The sequence below is a fragment of the Zosterops lateralis genome (assembly GCF_965231275.1).
Source record: "Zosterops lateralis genome assembly, chromosome: 20".
NCBI classification, from domain to species: domain Eukaryota; kingdom Metazoa; phylum Chordata; class Aves; order Passeriformes; family Zosteropidae; genus Zosterops; species Zosterops lateralis.
Genome location: NC_139780.1, coordinates 3,113,395 through 3,136,987, shown reverse-complemented (window position 1 = coordinate 3,136,987; position 23,593 = coordinate 3,113,395). Strand labels below are relative to the sequence as shown.

The 23,593-nt window shown below is 43.8% G+C and overlaps 1 protein-coding gene across 1 annotated transcript in view; it reads right to left on the bottom strand.

Moving 5' to 3' along the window:
* Positions 1–23,593, bottom strand: part of PAPPA (pappalysin 1) — a 179,217-nt gene that overhangs the window by 140,574 nt on the left and 15,050 nt on the right. Inside the window, exon 2 of the mRNA XM_083875991.1 lies at positions 10,856–11,924. Within this exon, the coding sequence (XP_083732117.1) occupies positions 10,856–11,924 (1,069 nt within the window). The remainder of the gene's footprint in view (positions 1–10,855; positions 11,925–23,593) is intronic.

Sequence of the window (23,593 nt, the reverse complement as noted above, 5' to 3'; positions counted from 1 at the left end):
AGTTCAGTCTTGCTGTGGACTTCAAAGAGCTTGGGATGGGCAGCTTGGTCCAGGCAGAAAGCAGAACATCCATTTGGAACAACACTACGTAGTTAAAAATAGGAAAACTTAATGATGGTTGTGGAGCACAGCGTGATGTGGAAGGCTGATGCAAACTGTGAATGGATTTAGATTCCTGTTTTTGAGCTCTAAACTTGGTGCTCTAAATCCTAGTGGAAGGATCTACCTTTTCCCAGTAATTATAAAGACTTTAAGATTTAATTCTCTCAATCATGTCTATACCTGCGGTGAACAGATGGCAGGAGCCGTTCCCTAAGGAACTGAGAAACAACTACAAATAGCCAATGCTCATCCTCAGCTCTCAGTGCAGTAACAGTGACACCTCAGATTTTGGGAGGAATCAGCATGAAGGCAAAATAAAACCCCTTAACCAGAAATGCCAAGCCCAAACATATTCAGGTGTTTTGAATAATATCAGTTTATGCAACTATGACTATTCCTCAGGCATGCCTGTGTTTGCCTCCAGATTCATTTTCGGGGATTGAGGACAGGAATAGAGCATCATCAAGCTCATGGAAAACAGGAGATCACAGGAAAAATGTTGTTTTGTAATTGTTCTCAGCCAGTTGTGCAAACCTCAGCAGTTCAGATAGTTTGGAAATATTTCCATTCTCTCTCACACTCACGTGAACCAAACTAAGCTCTGCCTTTTCTGATGTCTACCCACATCCTCTAAATGAGTGTAGCACTCTTTATTTACCTGAAATCTGTCACCAGGTAATCTCTCTTAGTCTCTTTTTCAATTAAAAAAATCAAATTAAGTACTTAAGGAAACACAAAGCAACTTAAAGCAAAGCTTTTCAAAGTGTAAAGGAGATTTTGATACCCATGCTCTTTGGTAGTCAGTGGATCTTCTCTTGGCTTGGGAATACAACTCCCCATTGCGCCTTTGGAAAGTGCACAAAAATGTGTAGATGATTACAGTGATGGGTCTATTAATTGATATCATCTGGATTTTATGATATTTAATCAATGCCTGAGTTTTGACTTCAGAAGCAGCTTTAATTGTCTCACTCCTTTCTGCTCCATGCCCCCAAACCTGTCATCTTCCATAGACAAATATAATTTGTGAGTCTGACAGGGCCACCAGTCTCATTACATTGTATCATGGAAATTAGAAATGAATCAATAAACAGAGAGGCAAACTCCTGATCAGCTCCTTCCATCCACACAATGTGGAATTCTTCACATTTTACCCCTAATCCCACGTCTGATCAAAATAAAATGTGTCCAGGGTCAGGAATGCCTCCGCTTCCTTTTGGTATTTAATCACATCTCAGAAAAGCTGATATTTCGTGTCTGTGTGTCTTATCTTCATCCTCTGTACACTTTGTGCTGTTTAATGCTGGAGAAATAATCCAGCAACGTGTTCCATGTGATGGGGCAGATCCTTAATGGAGGAGAAATGCTGGCATGGCCCAAAGTTACAGATTAAATCCCCTTCTTGGCATATCCATTTTTTACTGCGTCTTCCAGCATAATTTCAACATGGAATTTTCCTGACATAAATCCCACAGGTTTCCCCTCTTCCCCTCCACACTGAGCTGCATAGCTCCGTGTTTTGGTAAATCTCATCTATTAATAGTTGCCCTCTGTGGCTATAAAAGAAAATACCTCAGTAGCCAAAAGGCATCCCTTGCTAGGGAGCAGCTGTGGATGCCTGAACACACGCAGGACCCGGCATCACACAGCAAAGCCCTTTCTTGGCTCCATGTCAGAGCAAACCGATTAAATATGGCCATGGAAAGCTAATGGAAAAGGAGCCCCTTCCCTGCAAGAGGGAGAGAGAGAGGCTGGCTCCAGCTCTAGGCTGGAGAACATCAGGGTATTTCCATTTTCTCACTGACATTTTCTTTTTTTCCTTTTTGAACTCAGCAAACCCCCTCCCGTGTCTTCCTCACTTCACCCTTCTGCCAAGTCCCAGTAAAATCCTGCACTTAAAGAAATAGGGCAAAGACGTCATCGCAGAGAGTAGCAAAGGTTGCAGGGTAAATTTTAAGGTCTAGTCTACCTTTTTTATTATTATTATTATTGTTTGATTGATTTAACTGATTAAAGCTTTTCTGCTCTTCCTGTGCTTTCAGCAGCATCCTGGGTAACTCAGGGGAAATTCAAACCAACCAGCTGTGATCTGTATGACAAAGTCGAGGCTGGAAATACAACACAAGGATGTTGATGGGGCCATAATGGAGAGGGTGAAAGGGGAAGAATATCCTCTCCTGCTGAAGTGACAAAGTGCTTTGTCCCCAGGTTTCAACTTGAATTTTCATTTGCATGAACTAAAGTTCTTGAAAATCCTCAGGAATTTCTAAATTTCAGGGTTATCTGTGAAAAATGTACAATGGCACAGGGAAGGGAAGGGAAGGGAAGGGAAGGGAAGGGAAGGGAAGGGAAGGGAAGGGAAGGGAAGGGAAGGGAAGGGAAGGGAAGGGAAGGGAAGGGAAGGGAAGGGAAGGGAAGGGAAGGGAAGGGAAGGGAAGGGAAGGGAAGGGAAGGGAAGGGAAGGGAAGGGAAGGGAAGGGAAGGGAAGGGAAGGGAAGGGAAGGGAAGGGAAGGGAAGGGAAGGGAAGGGAAGGGAAGGGAAGGGAAGGCAAGGCTGGGGCTCTCCACACTCCCAACACACCTGGCCAGAGGCTGAAGGAACTCACAAACCCAATGCTATATAAATTCAGCATTTTGCCAATTTCCCTGGTAGACATATCACTAAGATAAATTTTCCTTGCAAAGCTGATGGGAGTGATTTCAAAAACAAAGAGAATCCTGAGCAGGGAAAACTGACTACCACAGCTTCTCACTGAAGCCCTCAATTTATTGACAAAACAAGTTTATAGCACGAGAAGCAAATTTATTCTGTATTATCTGCTGGCAATGTTGCTCCAAAGATGCATTTTGAGGCAGCAGAAAGAATTTTATTCTCCAAAGCCTTGTAACTCAAGCCTGCTGAAGCTGCCCTCACACAAATCAGCGATGACACATCTTTTCAACATCTAGGGCCAAAATTATTTTTAAAAGCATTGCAGGTAATTGCCACTGCTCTCATTCCAAACCACTGCTGTTTCCACTCTTTTACCATCACTGGTGTAACCCAACAAGTGTCAACAGCAAACATGGGCTGCTTCTGCAATGACTGAATTAATGGAAATAGCGCATTTCACAACAAGCAGTTCACCCCCATCGATGGCCATGGCCAGATCTTTAACTGCAATTTACAGAGGATGTTCTATATAGCCAAGGTTTCTAATATACTACTCAAACATCTGGGTACCTTCTAAAATAATTGGTCTGCAGGGTGTGGATTTTATTGATCTTTTTCACTGGGGTGGGTTAGCCACAAGAGTCTTTAAAACAATGGTAGGGAAAAAAAAATCTGAAGCTGGTTCTCCTGAAGAATTTCAGAAAGATCAGATTAGGCCAAACCCTCTAATTTTTGTTTCAGTGGGGTCCGTTTTTAGTAGGGGTCCTTTGAGCAGGGTCCCTCCTTTAAAAGAGAAAGGAAATTAAAAATGAAAAACAGCACTAGGGAGAAGTTAAGCGTGTACTTCAAACTCATACATGCCAGGAAATTTAGAGTTAAAGGTGAAACTTCACCCTAAAGAATTCCATACTGGAGATATTTCAGTGAACAAACGTAACGTGTTCTGAAATACAAAGACCCAGTAGGGTGCACTAGGTATGGAGTTTCAGCCTTCACTCCAAATTTCCTGGCTTTTTGGAGGTTTATTAGAGTTTCATACCCCAAGCATTTAAGTACTCCAAGAAGTTTCCTCAGTGCATCTCACCCTGATCCTTTTGGAAGCAGAGAGCAAACACTCTGATGGTGTAGCCACCCATCCATTATTAATGAACCTGAAAACAACTTCTTGCAAATTTATGGTAATTTGGAGCGCTGAAATTACATGCAAACTAGGTAGTCTCAGCTGAGTTACCTTGAGAAACTTCAAAATTGCAAATCTACTCGGAGGCAAACAGAAGGACAGGATTTCATTGACCCCAGCAGAGCACGTGCTCCTAATCTTCCTCCACAGAATGTGGGTCCTGGAGCTCTGCACCAGCCGATGGAGCAATCTCACAATTGCTTCTGACAGCAGTGCTTTGTATTCCTGGTCTAAACACTCTGCTTTGTTTTGGGGTGGGGATATATCCATCCTCCTTCTCAATGAGTCTGGCTCTAAGGGAGGAAACGTGACTGTGGCTATCAGCATCACACTTTCTCACAGCATGGGTTTCACGAACATATTGGAAATATTGAAGTGGTTCCTGCATATCTCAGTAACCCTGACAGGTCTGTTTGAGCCTCTGTGTCACTGCATCTCCTCAGAGCTCTGCAGAAGTTATGATCAGCACCTCTCTGAAGCTCCTCCATCCTTCTCAATTCACCCAAAAACAAAGTCTGAGTGGTATATGATGACTCCAGTGGGTGTCTTGACCTGCATCTAAAGAAGAAGACATCACATATAGTGTGAAACTGGCCTCAGCAGTTGCTCTGCACAAGTGTGTCCTCGTGGTGGGCAGGTACAAAAGTGATGGGACAGCTCCACAATGTCCTGATCCTGGGGTGTTTGAGGGACAATCAATTCACTTCAGTTAAGAGAAAATAAACCAAGAAATAAACTCAGTTCCCCCAAGCCCCTGGAAAAAAAAAAAAAAAAAAAAAAAAAACAAAAACAAAAACAAACAAACAAACAAACAAACAAACAGGCCAACTGAAGTACTGTTTGCCCAAGTCCAGGAATCCATGAGAGAGGCAAAGTCAAATGCTCCCTGCTCATGGGTGCTGTAAATGGAACACAGAGGAGGTGGCTGCACTATATTTCCCCAAGGGGCAGCTATTGCTTCCAAGAATTGAGATTAAATCCCTATCAGAAAAGACGTCTGAGGGATAGAATGGGAATTGCAAATGTGAGTGTTGCACCTGGTTAAGCTTGCCACAGAATTCTGAATCTTTTTCAGTGTGAAAGCTGCATCCTCCTGAATTTACACAGAAGTTCAGCTGCCATTAATTAAAAATGCAAAGGTCACCCCACAATCAGAGCTGAAGTAAGGTTGTACACAAATGGCTATGGGAGAAAAACAGGGGGATTTTAATGCAGGCCCCACAGCACTTGGAAGAGGCCTGTTGGACATGATGAAACTGTGGGTCTGTGAGAGATTTGGCCCAATTTGAGTTGCTCAGCAAAGAGAATAAACCAGCTCATGCCCGTGGCCACATTGCAGTGGGAAGGGATGAGCTCCACCTCATTTGCTTAATCAGAGGCTGGTAAGGTGTTGCTGGAAAGCATCCATGGGGCAGCTGATCCTAGGGGATGTGGTGTTGCCCAGCAGCAAGGGGCAAATTCAATCCCCGTCAAATCTGCAGACTCTGCACTTGCAAATCTTCCACGTGAGGTTTCAGAGACAAACGGGTCTGCATCAGCACTGGGGGTGTAATAATACTTTAATCTGTTGTCTCCCACAAGGATTCTTAATGATCTCTGATAGTTTACTCCACAGATTTTATAGGCCCCCTTCATCCCAAGCATCCTGCAGTTTGACCAGACAGTGATCTTTTTCCTTAATGGATAACATCCATGAAAGAAACCATGAGTTCTATGAGTCTTGGGGAAAAAATGTTTCTTGAAAAAAAGCTGTTGGAAAAGTTGACTGTGGGTCAAGCTAAATAGAGCAATCTCCTACTGTTTCTAGGGTGTGCAATCGTATAGAAATAGTTTCTTTAGCACTGCAGTCCTGTCTATATCAGAATTCAATACTAGACTTATAAATGTCAGTTGCTAGCATGGGAACAGATGCAACTCCTCCCAGCTGATTAACATCCCTGACATCTGGAACAGAGGACAGAATAAACAGAGAGAACAGAGGATTTCCTGTTGGGACTTGGCTTTTGGGTGACAACTACCAAGATACGGCAGCTCCGTCCTTGATACTCTTTGCCTCCTAAACAGCCCTGGAGCTGCTAATTAAAGAACTGGACATTTAACACTGAATCCCTAGACAAAACCTCAGGTATTTGTTATATGTCTGTCTGATACCTATGTGAATGCAGGAATCCTTGATGTCAAGAGCTGCACAATGGTCTCTTCGAGGCAGGGGATTAAGTTCTCAAGCTCCCGGAACTGAAGAGCTTTGAAGAATTTCTTCTGTTCTTTTTAGTGTTTAGGATTAAGTGGAAATTAGTGCTTTATTGGGAATCAAGGAGTGTTTCTTACAACTCCAGCTCCTGGAAAAGGGCATTCAGTGTGCCTCCCTCCTCCAGAGTAAGCTGACCATATTTTTCAAGTACGTCTCATGAAGAGATTTCCAGCAGAAGAGAAGGAAAAGAGGTTGATCTGATACTCCATGGAAAAGCCCTGAAGTGCAGCTCAGCCACCTGTCTGAGGCTGCCCTGGGCTATGGATTAGCCACCACCTCCTCCTCCTGCTTTGGCCCACGTGCCCTAGCCCAGTGTGCTCATACACAGCTCTGGCACATCCACTGCTGCCCTAAACCACTATGGAAATTCCTACAAATGGGTCAGGCATGTATTTTAAGTCTAATTTACGTATGCCAGGAATGTGCCAGTGTCCTTAACCCTGAGTGGGCTGGTGTGACACAATATGAACAGGGCTGAGCTGTCCAATACAAGTGCTCGAAAAGGACAGAGAAAAGGGTGGGATCAGCAGGACACTGGGCTCCAGCTCTTAGTGGGGGGGTTGGAACTGGATGATCTTTAAAGTTCCTTCCAACCCAAATCATCCTGTGATTCTATGATTCCTTGGTTTGGTGCCAACCTGAGTTTGCTGCGAATGGACCAGAGCTTGCACAGCTCATCCTGCTGCTTGTTTAGGCAGAAATGAAGAGCTGTGAGCCTTTGGGGCACACATGTGGCTGTTGACAAAGTCTGTCCCCAGAACAGTTATTCTGGGGTGATTTCCAGCAAGTATTTGGTAGGCCATATGGATCCCGGGAGTTTGAAGGGACTCCAGTACTTTTACTGCTTCAGGAATTTCATCAGTGTTTTCCTAAGAAGCCACCGAGGGGAATGCTTCCTTATCTGTCCATGAAATCCTGTGGTGCAGCCTGATGTGCAAGCCCAATATTACATAAAAGGAACGTCTCAGCTAACCATAGGATGGTGCAAGAACTCACCACATCAAATGGCATTTACCGAGCATGATTTCCTATGATCCCTTGCTGCTTCTTCCAAGTTCTTTGAAAAGCAGCCATGGTAGGTGTCATGAGCTCAAAGTCTTCCCTGTTTTGTAACCAGCAATATAGCAAATAACACAAAGAATGAGTCTTTCTGGCAAGGGTGTTTATTCTTGCTCCTTCCCTTTGTATTGGGCCAAACTGTATGATCTTAGCATGTTCTAATTTCCCAGAACTGCAGAAAAGCAGAACAATGTTTGTAAACCTTCTGCTGGGACAAAATACATTTTGTCCCACTCTCATGAAATTAATAAAAAGAAGTGAGGCAGATATTCTTGGATAAAGCCTGCTGTGTGGCTAATGATAACCAGTCCTTTGTTTTTTCCCTGCAGGCTATTAAAAAAGAGGAGAGATGATCTAGTTGGTACCACAATGTTTACTGCTTTTCTGCTGAGCAGCTCTGAGAGCAGAGTCCCCATTCTTACTGCTGTCCCTCTGACAAACTTAAATCGCTGCCACCTCTCTATGGCACAGAAGATCAGTTTTTTGGAGTTAATTTTTTTTGGAGAGGTGCCACAAAGACAGGCAGGATGCAGAAAAGAAACCAACCAGCTGTGCTGCTGGGATCACCTCTGAAGTCACCACAGTTGCACCACCTCAGTGACTGAATGACATCATCAAAGAACCAGAGCCCTTTGTCCAGTGTGCCCAAAAGGATCACAAGAAAGTTGTAACACAGATCAGAGGTGTCTTGGAACTGTTCCAGCGCTATCACTTAGTCACAAAGCACCCATAGTGTTTTTTGTATCAAGGCTCAGAGCAACTCTGTCCCAGGACGGAAATTCATGGACTGGGACTCATAATCAAAAGAAGGAAAGTGGCTGGGAACAGATACATCATCTTTTGGGGATAAAGAGGCACTGAGGAGGGTTGTTGTTTATTACAGCATCAATCAAGCATTAGCACTTTTTGGTTGGTTCCAGAGGACAGAAGTATTTCATGAATAAGCCCTGCTTGGTGAACAGCTGGCTGCAACTGCTGACACTGAGGGTGTGGAGGAAACAAAGCCCAGTACCAAGGAAGACCCTGAAAAGTCTTTATTTATAAAGTGCAGGAAAGTTTTTATGGGTGCTACTTCATCTTTCTTTCTTCCCTCCCTTTCCTCACCAGATTGAAGGATCTTTCCCCTTTCTTCTGCTATTGTTGGACTTGACTTTGGCAGAGGAAATACCTGAAATGAGATGTGAGTTCTGCAATGTCTTCACTGCTGCGGTGCAAGGTCTGCACTAGAGGGGACTGAGGACTCTTGGCCAATGACGGTGATGACAAAAGGGGTTGGGGATGCAAAATAGCCCAGATGGTGCCAATCAGATTTTGATTTTGACACGAAGTGACTTGGAAACTCCTCTCTCAAGGGATGACAGCAAGACCAAAGCCAAACATAGGGTTTGAATCTTCACCCTTGTAGTCAGTAAAGGCTTTGCTGCCAAAATCACTGCCCTAAACCTGTATTTGTTAACCTAAATACCCAAAGCAGTGTAAGTCAGTCTCACAAACTCCAGTGGTAGGTCCACAGACCTAACTGCTCTATTTTGCCTTACTGAGTACAAACACCCATCATAGCAGTGATTTTGAGCTCAGCCAAAGTACAGCAGCCACCAAATAAAGGCTCCAGAGACATGGAATTTCTCCTGCTGCCCTCTGTGGTTTCATTGCCAATGATCAATGCAGCAATACAGTGTCTATGCAAAGATAAATAAATTAAATTTATCTGTTAAAACAACAACAACAAAAAAAAATCTTTGGAGCATCTCTGGATTTTCTGAGGCTCTAGGCTGTGGAAGAGGATCTTCAGGCCTTCCTTACTATTTCAGGTCAAGAGGAAGTTTTTCTCAAGTTAAAATGAACCTGTAGAAGGTGTGTGAGCTCAAGGCCATGAGATGTAAATCCTCCAGGCAAGCTCAGCCAGGTGGTTGTCTCCAAAAGGAACACAAAATTGTTCCTGAAAAGCAACTACAGAGTGCTAAGGTAACTTCAAATTTTGCAACTCAGTGTCTTGCTTGGACTTGTGTGAGTACAGTCTGTGCAGCAAAAAAACTTCATTTGAAATAGAAACATTTCTGTACCTCAGAATAACATTATGACACGGCCTTAAATCTGTGAACTATAATTTACAAGTTTTCATTTTATATGGGCATTATGCTGGTCACAGAACAAGTGATAAAAGGGTACTATCAGATTAAAAATAATGTATTTTTTTTTCCTAAAAACTGTACTAGTTGCTATAAGTAACACCTCAAGTTCTCAGAACTACAGCGTCAAAACAATCCAATTTACATTATGCCTTTGATGGTATTTGCTCAGTTGAGTTTCTCTCCATTTGAGCAGTATTAAAAATTGGTGTTTTTCCTTTCAATGTTTTCAAGCATTAATATTTAAAATATTTCCTCATTTGAGCTTTGTTCACTGGAAAGTCACTGAAATCAAACTGAGCTAGAAGGATTTTTTAAACAACCTCACTGGAGTAAAAAAAAAATTGGCTTTTCTTTCCAACTTAATTATGTGTATTTAAAGCTCCAGTAGAGCTGATAATATTGTTTAAAAACTTCTCTCTATTAAGGAAGCTATAAATATAGCCTGAATTGCTGCAGTGAGCTCCTGAAGAGCTCAGACTTTCCTTCTTAACCTGAACTTTAGTGTTGGGTGTTCTGAAAATTTAGAAGTTTCTCCCTATGGCTCCATGAATTTCCCTAAAAAAGCTGTAACATGGAATGCAGACAACAGAATTTCAGCTTTAACCTTCATCTTTTCTGTGCTTGTATTTCTAACTCATTCACAAGAAACACCTTATTACTTAGACATAGTAACTTGTCTGAATTTGGAGTAGTTGTGGGCATGGGGTACCCACGTGAAGTAAGTTATTCAAGGATTCCACTCCTCAAAACTGGAGCCCAAAAACACCTTAGCTGAGGAGATGAGGATTTTATGAGCTCAAATCTACCCCAGAACGCTGCTCTGTAATGAAGTGTCATTACCCCTGTTTCCATTTATATGTAGAAAGGGGCACTGAAGAGTTTCATTACCCAGCCGGTGTGTGCAACAGGAACCTGGTACCCACCTCCCTCCTCACAGCCCCCAGACTCAGCTGCCCCTCCACAGTAGTGCCCACAGAGAGCTGTGCACAGCAGTAAGAGTATGGAATTACCTACCTGCCTTCAAAGAAGTGCTACAGAATTAAAGTCTACCTAAGAGTATTCATGTTTTGTTTCATGCCTGAGGGCCTTTTCCCTCTCCAAATACACATGAGCTTTCTGTGACATCCAATCCCCACTCCTCAGAGTCTGGAGTTAAAATAAACTGTGCACTGTTACAATATGCTGCTCATAGCCAACAACTAATGGGTCTCTCAAAATTGGCTCCTTCAGTCTTTAGCACAGATTTTCCTTAGCCTGGCTGGAGAATACCAATTCAGGGGTAAGACACTGCTGAGGCCATTACTGAGATTGCATTTGGAGAACGGCAATGTGAGCCAAATACTGAGGGGGAAAAAAAAAAAAAAAATTATTAAACTCCAAAGCCCATAATAGCAACAATGAAAGGGTTCAACAGCCAGCAGGATGATCGATACCTAGACAGATATTCATCAATATGACCATAAAAAGAAATTGCCTACCTGTAAGGCGAATATGGGTCAAAGCAGGTCTTGGTGACTTCTGTTATCTCTGGGTTGCAGCACTCCCCCCCATCGAAGTTGTACCTCTCGTAATTACAATCCATGTCACACACCCCGTTCTGCTTCTTCTTGCTGAAGAGCGCGTGGCGGACGTGCCGGCAGTCGCCGCCATCGAACCCCGTCAGCGTGTGGTTGCACTCGGGGTCGCAGTTCTCGTCCCCAATCTTGCTGATGTCGCAGTTGGCCAGGATGAGCCGGTGGCGGAGGGACGAGTTCCTCACCTCCAGCACCTCCAGCTCCCAGGTGATGTTGTAGCGGCTGAAAGCCTCGTTGAGGTGCTGGTGCTGGAAGTCGATCTGCTGCTGGCTGACGGTGGGGTTCTGGTGCCTGTCGTCGTACAGGTTCACCACGCGGTAGCGCACGGTTTTGTTGCGGCGGAACCGGGGCAGCTTGTTGTAGCTGGCGATGACGTCCGTGTTGTCGCACACCGTCTGCCCGCACAGAGGAGGGTCCAGGCTGGTGTCCAGCAAATAGCCATGGTGGTAGCTGAACTTGGTCTGAGGGCTGTTGCCGTCCTTCATGGGAGACCAGGTGCTTTTCACATTCAGTAAACTGTCTTGAAGAACGAGCTGAGGTAGGGGCGTGTCTTGCCTGTGAGTCACCTGTTCCATGTCCAACAAGATCTCCTTTTGAGACCGGGCTGTCCTCCAGAGGCTGAAGTGCTCCACGTAACCCCGATAGTTCTGGTTCAGGGCGTTTCCTCCCAGCATGAGCACCTTGCACTTCAAGGTCAGCGGGCTGAAGATGCTGCCCACTTGCTCTCCGCTCGTGGCCACCTGGGCGCCGTTGACGTAGAGCCTCATCAGGCGCCCGTCGTAGGTGGCAGCCAGGTGCACCCACTGGTTGGGGAGGTAGCTGCGGTGGGCTGCGATGGTGGTGACCTTGCGAGCGCGGTCCGTCTTCAGCGAGAAGAAATAGCGGGGGTCTCTGTTCCCCTGGTCACTGACGGTGTTAATCCCCAGGACCCAGCCTCGGTCACGGGAGGTGTAAGAACATTTGTCATACAGTCCTACGTGCCCCCAAAAGAGAAATATGAGTAAATAAGGGATGACAGGATGAAGGCGTTAGTCTTTAAATTGTGTAAATATACCTCTCTGAATGTATATACACACACTCACCTACATCTGTTAGATAGTTAGTGCACAAGGAAGAGTTTAAATCATCTAGTGCACCATTGTGGGAGGTCATGTCAAGGCTTCCTATTAAAGGTAAAGATTTGCCAGTGGTGTGTACAAATGAGATTCCCTTTTCCTGACCAAAGCCCAAAACTTTTCTGCAAATTCCTATCAGTCAAACGCTGGACTGTGCATTTGGTTCTTCCCTTCCCTCAAGCCATTCATCAGTGGTTGAAAACAAAAACAGTCTGGAGAACCAATCCCTGTTGATGTCACTCATCCCTCATAGCCCTGAACCCTGTACCTAATAAGGTCCAGAAGGGAAATAAATACAAAATCTAAATTCTGCACACTTTGAAAAACACTGAGCAGCTGCAGTCACCTTGATAAGTCCAAGCAAGTAAATCGTACAGAGAGTGAATGGGATGTGTTCGGGCTGCCTTCAGAATCAAACCCAATAAAAACCAGTAAGCACCTGGCATACACTGGTATACACCACCCTGGGAAAGGACAAGAAATACACACAGATGGACATCCACAGACAGACAGATGTTCAGAAAGATTCCTGCCCCCTCACAGGCACACTTCTGACAACTTGGTGCGCCATGGAAAGATTTCTCTCCCAAAGTGTAGATCCATACTGAGTGCTCTCTCACCCAGCCCTCAGACAGCCCCAAGCAGTAGACAGAGCCCACTCATCCCCAGTTTGGGACATGAGGCTCAGTGAGTTAAAGACAGACATTTCCATCCTTCAGTTCTCAAAGGCCAAGGGCTGCAAGGACACTCCTCACCAAAAACAAAATCATTGGAGCTTTCAGCACCAAATGGCCTTTCTACTATCAGCACATAGAAAACAATCCTTCCCCAGAGCCTCCACTTCCAAAAGCCTAAAGGAAAATCATAAATCTCTGACAGTTCAGTCCTCGTGAAAAGACTAAATATCCCCTTACCTCACCCCTGCACCCTCACCCTCCCCTCACTACAACCAAATAACATCTTCTGCTTCTGACTAAGTTGCTTAAGAGACATCTGTTAACAATCACTCATTAACAGTGCAGTCTTGTCTAGTATCAACAGAGCAAAGGTTACAGGAGCATTCACTGTATTTTTCCTCCCCTCTCCCAGCACCCACTTTCCCCCTTCTCCTCACACCCTGCCCCTCTCCACCTCCTCCCCCTGTAAAAAAAACCCTCTTCTGATGGGAAAGTTAAAAACATTTAAACGGGCCTTTTTTCTGCACGCTGGTATTTTGGTAGGGATTCTGAGCTCCCCCTTTTCCTGTTTCCTTTGGAAGAGAGATCCCAGGGTTCGGAAGGTAATGTGTTTATTCATCTGTATGGTGCACTCAGTTCAAAACCTTTTCAAGACCAGCTTCTGGTTTATACTGCTACTTCTGATCACGAGAAAGGAGAGGAGGAGAACCAGGCAAGGAAAAAACAAATGTGCTAAAAAAAAAAAAAAAAATTACATTTGCTGGGATGGATATTTACCCGAAGAACTTGTGATACGAGAGCCAAAGCTACCAATAACCTTCTGGAGTCTGTTTTTGAAGGGCTTTTAAGTTTCTCTTTATGAAATAAATACTCTTACAAAGCATTCATTTTCAGATGGATGAGAGCCCATAAAAGTCTGTATTTTTATGCATCTCAAATGAAGGTATTGTCCAACGATAGTGGGTGGATAATACTGCAATGAATAAGAAGACAGCTGGCAAGACAAGTCCCTCTCCCAAATAAGTCATAAAAATCTCAGCTTATTGTAATAAGACCATTAGAGCTGATCAGGCATTTTGTAAGAGAGTTTTTGCCTGCCAGGAAATGCCAGCATGGTGAGAGAAGAAAAAGTGATGCAGAAATGGGCTTGTCCCAACAAACCCCTCTGAGAATCTACATGTCTCCAACGTGGCCAGGGGAACCCCAGGGACTCCCTGGGCTGTTTTGACTGAGGCACCAAAGGACAACTCATCCCTATCACAATCCCCACCATCTCAAGTCTCCTTTGCCATCCAGTGACCAAATCTTCCATGTCTGTGGATCACAAAGCCACTGGACACACATAAGCTGCTCCAGCCATTTCTTCAGGCATCCAAGATCCCCACGGTTGGATGGACAGCTGGAAGTCCTGGAACAGGTCTCCAGTTCCAGGAATGTCCACCATGCAGTCTTTAAGGGTCAAGAATTTTTGCTCTTTACACTGCCCATGGCTAGAAATCTTCCCCAAATTATTGTGGGATGGAGATCCAGTTTCCCAGGCAGCATTTAAAGAACATCTTCCTCTCTCTGAAAGGCTGCATGACGCTGGTGATTGACCTCAGCTGAGCACGAGGAGCTGCTGGAGGAATACTACAGAATAGTAGCAACCCTCCCTTGCCTTTGAGCCTTTAAACACTCATGTGATGCAACGTGTCTTGAGTTGGGCTCAAACAGCTGCCATCAATTCAAGAGTAACAGGGAGCCAAAGGAGGACAGGAAAAGAAAAAAAACGCAGTGACAATAGGGACACCACTGAACACACTAGTATGAAAGCTGCTGAACTTAAACACTCTACTATTCCAGTTCCTTGCATTTTCTAGTTTAGGGCAAAGGTCATTACTGAATCCTTATGCCACATACAGTATTCTTTTCTCAAACTTTTACTATTGCAGACATCCAGCTCTTGATGAAAAGATGGATTGAGCACAAGCCTTTCAGCAGCAAGAGTTGCTTTATTCTTAAGAGAAAGGAAAAATTGTAAAAAAAGGGGAGAAGAAACCCACACTCCCTTGTGCTGGGACAAGAAACCCAACTCCCTCGTAAGCTCCTTATGACCCTCTTTTGTTTGAACGCTTCACCTATTTTCCCAATCCTCCACTTTACTTTTGGCTTTGGACTGAGGATCCTCCGGCTAAGGGAGTGTCACTTTTCCGTTTTGTCCCCAGCACAATGAAATTCATTTCAGCTGGGACACTGGATGTCATAATAAAAGAATTTATTACTTCTTCTATGACAACTAATAAGGGCAAAGCCATTGGAAGAGGGACATGTGAAATAATTGCCAGAACTTCTGAAAACTGAATAATTTGATGTTTTCACAATTTATTTCAATTTAGTAAAAGGTTCCATAGCCGTGAGTTATTTCTCAGACATAATTAAGAACATTTTAAACAAGAAGAGGCCTCTTTTACCCCAAACAAGGCTGGTTTTGAGCAAAATCACCCCATATAATGGTTGACACTCCAAATTTCAAGTCAGCTGTGACCACGACCAACATTTACAGGAAAAATGTACAGAGTTTAAATTCTCATTTACACTGAGAATTCTTTACAATAATGTGGTAAAGGACATTTTTAGCTACTTAATATCTCTTTACCAACCAAAGAGGCCTCATGGTAAATGAGACACAGCCAATGACTGAAAAACCACAATTTGGCGAATGTGCCTCAAGTTTCTGAGCCAAGAAATGGTGTGAAATAAAACTGATGTTTGTTTTCCCCACAGCAATTAGATTAAAAAAATATGTACAAGTTTCATACAGCAGCAAACAGTTTTCTTCACTTCTGCTTGCCCTGAGTTGCTAGAAAGGGATGGAGCTCCAGCTGAGGAGAACAGTGACAGCCCTTCTTACCCCTTTGTCTGAATGATTTTTTCTTTATAAAGCTCTTGTTCCTGAGGCCCAAGGGATTGAAATGGAATTTTATATTTAATTAGAAAAAAAAAAAAATAAGAAGAGGTGCTAGTTCAGCTTTCCAGCAAGAGGCACTGGAAGCCTCCCTTCCCCACAAAGGAGTGAGTCACTCCTCAGAGGACTCTGGAGAAGTGCACGAACAGAGGAAGATGCCACATTCCTTTATGCTTGGCCAGAGACAGACTTCAATGGCCCACAAAGCTTCTTCCAGTCCTATGATGTTTGTCCCTTATAGGAAAAGTAAATTCCTAGGCATCCAAAGAGTGGGGAAAGCTGGATAATTCAACTCCAGCAGCTCAAAGCCAAACATGGAAAACAAGAAAGACAGTCTCCCTCTTTTCTTTTACAAGCAAAATCTCAGTTCTTTGGCTACTGAGCCACAATAGCTCCACCATCACTGTCCATCTGACCTCTTGCAGGACCCCCTAACCAACACCATCATTTATGATCCACTTTGTTTTCAGGACTTTTCTAGGACTTGAAAATAGAGCCACATCCTTGTCTGGGCTCTGTGCACTGGGCAGGGTTTGGCAACATGGGCACAGCACGGAACATCAGAACTGCTGAACTTGTGGGACACAGCCCTGGGTGAGGACAGGAGGCATTGCTGTAGCTGGGATGGGAAGCAGAGGAACAGGAACTCACAGCTAGAGGCTGCTGGAGCCAGAAGCAGCCCTCTGTAGGCAGAGTTTGACAGAAGAGAGGTTGGAGTAGCCCATCCAAGTTGCTGTAACCCACTGTAATGTTATAAATAACATCCTCCAGGGCTTCCATCCCTCACTTCAGTGCCTTTTCTTATATCTGGATAACAGCAATCTTCACAGCAACCAACCCAGCCATAGGATGAACTAAGAATTTCATTCTTCATGCAGGAAGTTTCCTCGCTTTGCTGAGCGATAGGAAGTGAGGGGAGAGGGAGAGGAGGAAAGGCAAAAGTAAAAGTAAAAAAAAAAACAACAAACCAAACCCTTGTTATGGTTTCATTTCCAGAAGGGTGAGATGGGGGAAGGGGAAGAAGGAGGTGAGTTTGTCTTTGAACACGTCGGGTGCCGCGGAGCCGCCAGAGCCACGCGAGGCAGAAGGGAAAACACTGCCCTGCACTTCTGAAAGTTGGCTGTGCCTGTTTTGCTGGGAGACTCCAACCAGAGGTGACAGGACTCAGTTATGAAAGGGGAATTTAGGTCAACAATCAAAGCTGCAGTCAGGGGGCCCAAGAACAGGGAGCTAAAGGTTGGGGCTGTTTTTTTCTTTAGCATGCTTTAATCGTTCAGTATCAAAGCGCAGAAGAACGCTTGAAAGAGCAAATATTCTACAGGAACCTATAGAAAGCTTTTATCTGTCCAGAGGAAAATAATTAAAACCGACAGATTTGGGTTAAGTATCCCCATGTTCCATGCAATTGGATAAGTCAGTGAAGATCCACTGGAGCAGTTCTTGAGTTCTGCACTGGATATTTCATGGTATGACGTTGAACCCAATACAGTTTTACAAAGGGGAGAAATAATCTCTCCTCTCCTTTGCTGTGCTTCCCCCAGCCCCGTTTCCTTCCACAACACTTAAATAATTCAAAATCCAGAGTACTTAAGGCAACATCTCTGTCTATACCATTTCCAACACAGCTAAGAGGCCTCCTGAGGTCACCCCCTGAGACAAGGAGTGGTTCAAGAAAACCACCTAAGGCTTGCTCAGGTGGCAATGTACTACTTAAAGAGCAAAAAGGGGATGTTTGCTGCTGCTATCAATCTAGCTGAATTCACACCAGATTTTATCCCTTACAAGCTATGCCAGAAGGTTCAGACCTCAGAGAGAAGAACGGAGTTCTTTTTGTTCTGCCATGAAAGACAAGAACTTCATCGTGTAGAAGTACAGAGTCTAATATAGCCACGCCTAATTAACATTGAGAATTTAGCCCAAGGCCCTTTAAAATCACAATCTTTATATCAGTGTAATTTAGCATCAAATTAAGCATACATTGTGTACTGTTTCTCAAATTCCCAGTCACTCATTTGCTCAATGAGATACCTTGAAGTCTGAAAAGAGGGAGGTGAGAAAAACCACAACAGCAAGACACGAATTTATAGTGGCTGGTTAGTTATGAACATTACATAAATCCTTCCCTGTTGATAACAAAATCATGTGGGCTGCAAGAGAGCAGCCACTGGCATGGACAATCATATTAGTGACACTCCAGTGAGCCTATTGTGGGAATATACCCGCTAACAGTATAGAAGAGCTTACTGCAAATACATCTGGTAGGCTGGGCTTAGTGAGAAATTACAGATTGTGAGGGTTTTGAGGTGTAAGTGAACACGCACAGCACTGTGACCACAGGGCAGAGAAGGAGCTGAGCCCTTGCTGTGTTATAACAGGGCTGGGTATGGCTTTTCCAAGGGCTCCTTCATCTACAGCCTCAGTGTAAACAAGGGTTAGTGGGAAGGTTTGTTCCTTATCTAGATCTCCTTAAGCATTTCACAATAAAGCTGCAGGACCAGAAGAGACTGGTGCTTGGTGAATGAACTGTTTATCATCTAATAACCAGCTTTAGGCGGGCTTTTACATGGACAGAAAAATGCACATCCTTCACAAGGGTCAAACTTCAGTCCCCACTGTGAAGTCTGGGATCATGGGAACATTCCAGACAGGGGTAAGGATATTGTAATACCTGCAAAACTATTTATGTTTTGAGAAACAACTGAATATTTTTGGATGAATTTTGGAAAACCAGTATATATCCATGTTGAGATGATTTTAATACACACGGGCATAGGAACAGTGAAGACAGTAAAGACAGGCTTCTCTTGGATCCTGCTTAAAGTCAAACTCTGATGTTCCATCAAGAGAATCACTGCTGTATGCCACAAATATAGGAGACTTTGCATTCAGCTTGATTCAGACAAGAATTCAGTTTTTTGGCTGCCAATTTTAGACACTCTAGTGTAGCCCTATTAAAAAGTTGAGTTTGGTGTTTATGAAAACCCAGATAACCTTCAAATATCAGGAATGGAAAACACCCAGTAAGTTTGTTGGTTTGGCTGAAAGGGATCATCACACACCTCTGAACTCCCAAGCTTATCTCTGCTCACTGCCCAGCAGAACCAGATTACAAATTAACCCTCCCATTGTACCTGGGGCAGCTGATTCACCTCCAGAGAAATCCAGCATTAACACCATTCCCACTTGAAAAGCAGGTGTTGCAAAACACATGGATACACATCAGAAGGAAAGCTTGGAAACCATTCATCTTTCACAGACACATGCACAGCACCCACAAACCTGAGAAAAAGGATATTAAGATAAAGGCACAGCAGCAGAAGGGTCACTTGACTAACACAGATGAAGTTACCCAGCAACCTTTGGTGGAACACGAGTCACTTCTGCTTCCTCATCTCCTCTTCCTCCCTGTGCTGTTTGTCAAACACTGATTAGCTATCAAAGCTCTACAGAGAAATTTACTCTTGCTCACACTAACACAGAGTGGCTTTCCTCCCCTTTGTAAGAGTTAATGCTTGAGAGCAACCACAGAGTATCTTCTGTGGAAAGAGCAGACACGTAATACCATAACTTCCAGGCAATCTAAATGATAAAGAGATATTTCTGGGCTCCTTTTAGAAAACAGCAGAGAGAATTGATCATAAACTGGGTCAAGATAGGTCAGCATACCTCAGAGCAGATCAGATGGCCAGAGCATCCCAGGAGGAAATATCCTCCTGGAAGGATTATTAGGGGCACATCTGTGCCATCAGATGACCGTGCACAATACCCATCAGCTCACGGGGAGTTCAATATGGCATTTCCTTTCAAAATGTGCTTTGTGTCTGACGAGCAGAGCAAGTCAATCAGCCGCGGCAGCGCCCGAGCCCGGAGCAGGGCTGGAAAAGTGCCCAACACGCTGCCCTGGATGGTCAAAAACACAGGGCTGGGAGAAGGGCAGCTCTGCACATGAGATGGCTTGTGGTGCTGATCAAAACACACAGCCAGGATTAAATAGGGGGGACAACAACACGGCTTGTTTTGCTTTTCAGAATTCCCTTGTCTCTGACCTTTACGGCAGCTCTAGGGCAATGTGGAACCAGCTGAGCAGTTACTACTCCCAGCTGCAGCCAGGAGAGCTTTTACACCATTGCACAATGTGTGTGTGTTTGCAGGGGGGAGGTTAGGGCTGGAGAACAAAGGAGGAAATCTAGTGGCACCTAAATCAAACATTATGATCAATGAGGGAGTGGGAAGAGAACCTGGGGAGCAGGGACAACCTTACAACCTTTCCAGGATCAGACAGATGGCCAACATCCACATTATTACAGAAACAAAACAAAAACAAAAAATTCCATGAATGCAAACTAGGGCACCCTGCGAGGAGATTGTAAAAATCACATCATGATAGCTTAGACTTGTCTTTGTAATTGAGGGGCATTTCCACATGAAACAGTTCTAGTTATTTAATTGGATTTTGAGAACATTCTTGGGCAGACACTTTGTGAGTGCAAAAACTGAGTAGTTCCAGTGCATTTACACTGATTTATACCCTGCAAGGGCTTTGCCTGGTGAAAATTAAATATCCTATTGTAAAAATATCTTAGATCTTATCCAGACTCAAATATCTTATTGCATCTGGCTTTCCCATATGACTGCATCTTTCCTGTACTAATAGAAACAACTGGGGCATTTATCAACCTTCAAAGAACTGACTCCAAAACAATCCACAGAGGAGGAGGCTGCAATAGCAGTGGGGAGAAGGGAGCTGATCGTGCCTGTTTTCTGCTGCTGCTTATGAAAGGAATCTGGGCCTTCACTAATCCTGACTATTTCATGCCTCAAATTCCCTGCTCCATACTTGCACATGAGTTCCAAACCCATACACAAACCACAGAGATATTTCTGCTTTCTAGGAAACGTCCTGCTGAAAAAAAACCCTGCCTCTCTGACATGATATAACTATTATAGCATGCATTCCAGATAGGCTGGAGTCACCACATACTAACCTAAGTATATAATTTTAGAGCTTTATTATTCTGCTCGGTTTGAATCCAATTTCATTTGTTTTGGTATGATTTTCCTCCTGGAAATACCTGAGCCTGTGTTTCTTGCTCTACAAATACCAGTGATCACTTGATCTGTGAGCACAAATAAATAGACATCTAAAAACAAATTCTCACACAGATACTCATGATGTCTTAGAAGTGCACAGAAACAAATTCACACCTATTAAACCGAAGACTGTAGCTGTGAAAATTCAGCCTTTAGTTCTTAAAGGACAAGATGGGACAGTGATGGGCAAACCTCCAAAAGGTCATAATTCTGCTTCGCTTTCCATAAGTGTTGCCAAAGCCAAATCCTTCTCGAAAGTAATTGACCTTCTCAAGTCTGCAGAACTGGGAGAAAAATGTAAAAGAAACAAGCTACCTTGGAAGATTTTTGGCAATTCTTGTATTTAGCTGAGCAGCAGGAAATATCATATGTCCAACCTTTCTTATGTTATTTCAGCCCTTCTACTTCTGGTTAAATTTGGAAGCAGAGCAATGAAGACTAACAAAATACCATGTACAGGCACGATTTTCTCTGTGCAGGGGCCTATATATACATGTGCACATGGCTTGGAGAGAGCAGGCTGGGGCATTTGAAGCACTTGGCTTAAATTTGAGTTTTGAGGAACAGCCTCCAGCTGGGGATGGCTGAAATTAAATCCTGTCTCAGAACACTAATTACCTTTGACAGGGTTTTGGTCAATGTTTGCAACTCAGCTAGAGTCACAGGAATAGGTCATTCCAGTATCCTGCATCCCCTGGACTGGTGTTCTGCCCTGAGACTGAGGCAGACCACCCAGCAAGGGGGTGATAGGCTAAAGTCACCCCCAGTTTATTCTCTGCTTTCTCATCCACTTTGTTTTTAAGTGTCTGTTGTGTTGGCTCCACATTCCTGGCATTGCCAATGGTCCTGGTTCCAGAGGGAAACCTTAATTTTTGCTCCCCCAGGTCTATTCTGGAGGCAAACTCTCAGCATCCCTGAGGTCAACAATAAAGCTCTTACTGCAGTCAATGAGGAAAGATTTCAGTCTTGCTTTTCAGGTGGTTTTCAGACAGGGCACTGGATTGTTTCAAAGGGGAGAAGTTGGGTCATTGCTTAGCACTTCATTCTGGGAAAAGGTGACAATATCTAAACAGGATTAAAATTATCATGTGAAACAGAACCTTACAATTCAACTGCAGTGATGGTGAGGAAACCCTACAATGAGCTGGAAATATTGTGGTGATCAGAAATATCCTACCAGTGTCAAGGTGAGCCCATAGAATTAAATTAAAAAGAGAGAAATTAAAAGATTTGAAATTAGCATCTTGGTGCTGCTTGTGCTTTACTGTTGGCTTCAACTGTTTTTCCAGGAACAGCAAAAACACCCAGAATACTCTGACATTAGAAGCTCTTAGACACAATATTGGTGACCTCTGAATTAATTCCTCTTTAAAGACCTTGCAGTTTGGAAAAGGAATTAGTTCTATATTGAAAGCTGTGGTGGCAGATATTCCATCACTCTACTCAGAAAGGTTTTTCAATTACTGACTACTCTCAAGGCTAAAACACTGCTAAAATACTTTGTTCTAAAGCTGCTTAGTCTCCACTGGATCCACTGGATTTATTCATATCCTCTAGTATTCATTTCCAACCCACAGTTATCAGTTTAATATTCTCAAAACATTCATTTAAAGATCATGATGATCAAGTCCCCTCCTAATCTTCTTGAGTCCAATGCTTCAAGACTTATTACAAATTGGCTTTATTGTCACTGCTAATTTTTTTCTCTCTAAATCCTCTTCCATACAAGATCCTTCTTAAACTGTAGACACCAGAATGGGACAAAGTGCTTTGGCAACAGCTATTCCAGTGTCATTACAAGGGTAACACAACCTCCTCAGTCTTGTTCAATATCTCCTTGTTTACCCAGCCAACGATGACTCCAAACCTTTGGCCACAGCCTCACATTGGCAGCTCACATTTACATGCTTTATCTATTCCAGCAGGCAGTTGCTGCTCCACATTCAGCTTCCAGGTGAAAGATCCTTTCCCCCCATCCATCCTTTGTGTGTGACCTGCTGCCCCTCTCTCTATATGAATGACTTCACATTTGGCTTTACTCTAACACAAAGTTTGCATGTTCTCAGCTTTTGAAAACACCCAACTGAGAGTCCTGTTCTGGTCATTGTTTACCACTCCCTGCATTTTGCAACATCTGCAAATTTTATCAGCACTGATTTTGTTTTCTTGCAGGTTGTTGACAGAAAACATTAACCAGTAAAGAGCCAAGATTGCATTGTGCTGAATAGGAGGGAATGTGGCCAGAGTCACACTGTTCAGGCAATGGCTCTGTTTTTCAGTGGGGAAAATAAATACCTGTGATACTCGTGAATACGAGCTTACACAAGTCAAGAGAAAAAAAAAAGATGGGACAAATAGATAAGTAAGAGATTGGCAAGATGTGTCCCCTGTCTTTTCTGTCTCTTTGGCATTCCACAACCTTAGTCTTCCCTTTACAGCAGAACAGGAACCCAGCACGACCGTGGCCAATGGGGCTCCTTGGCTGAACATTCCAACCTGTTGGTGCAAAGGAGTAGCATTTGTCATTCACAGCTTCATTCAGGAAGCACTGCACTAATGACATTTCCTCACCCTTACAAACAGCATCTCTCTGCAGGCTGCTGAGAGACATTACCCCGCCTTTGGAGATGGAAAGGACAGAGCTGAAGGCACCTCGCAGCAATTGCAGAGCAGCAACTAAATCCCAAAAGCAACCTGCGCACTTCCACTCTGCCACAGAGCCAGCAGCTGGAATTAGCAGGAGAGGCAGTCTGCTCCTCTCACACAGGAGTTGCATCACTGCTGAAACAAACACCCTTTCTTTCTCCCCAAGCAT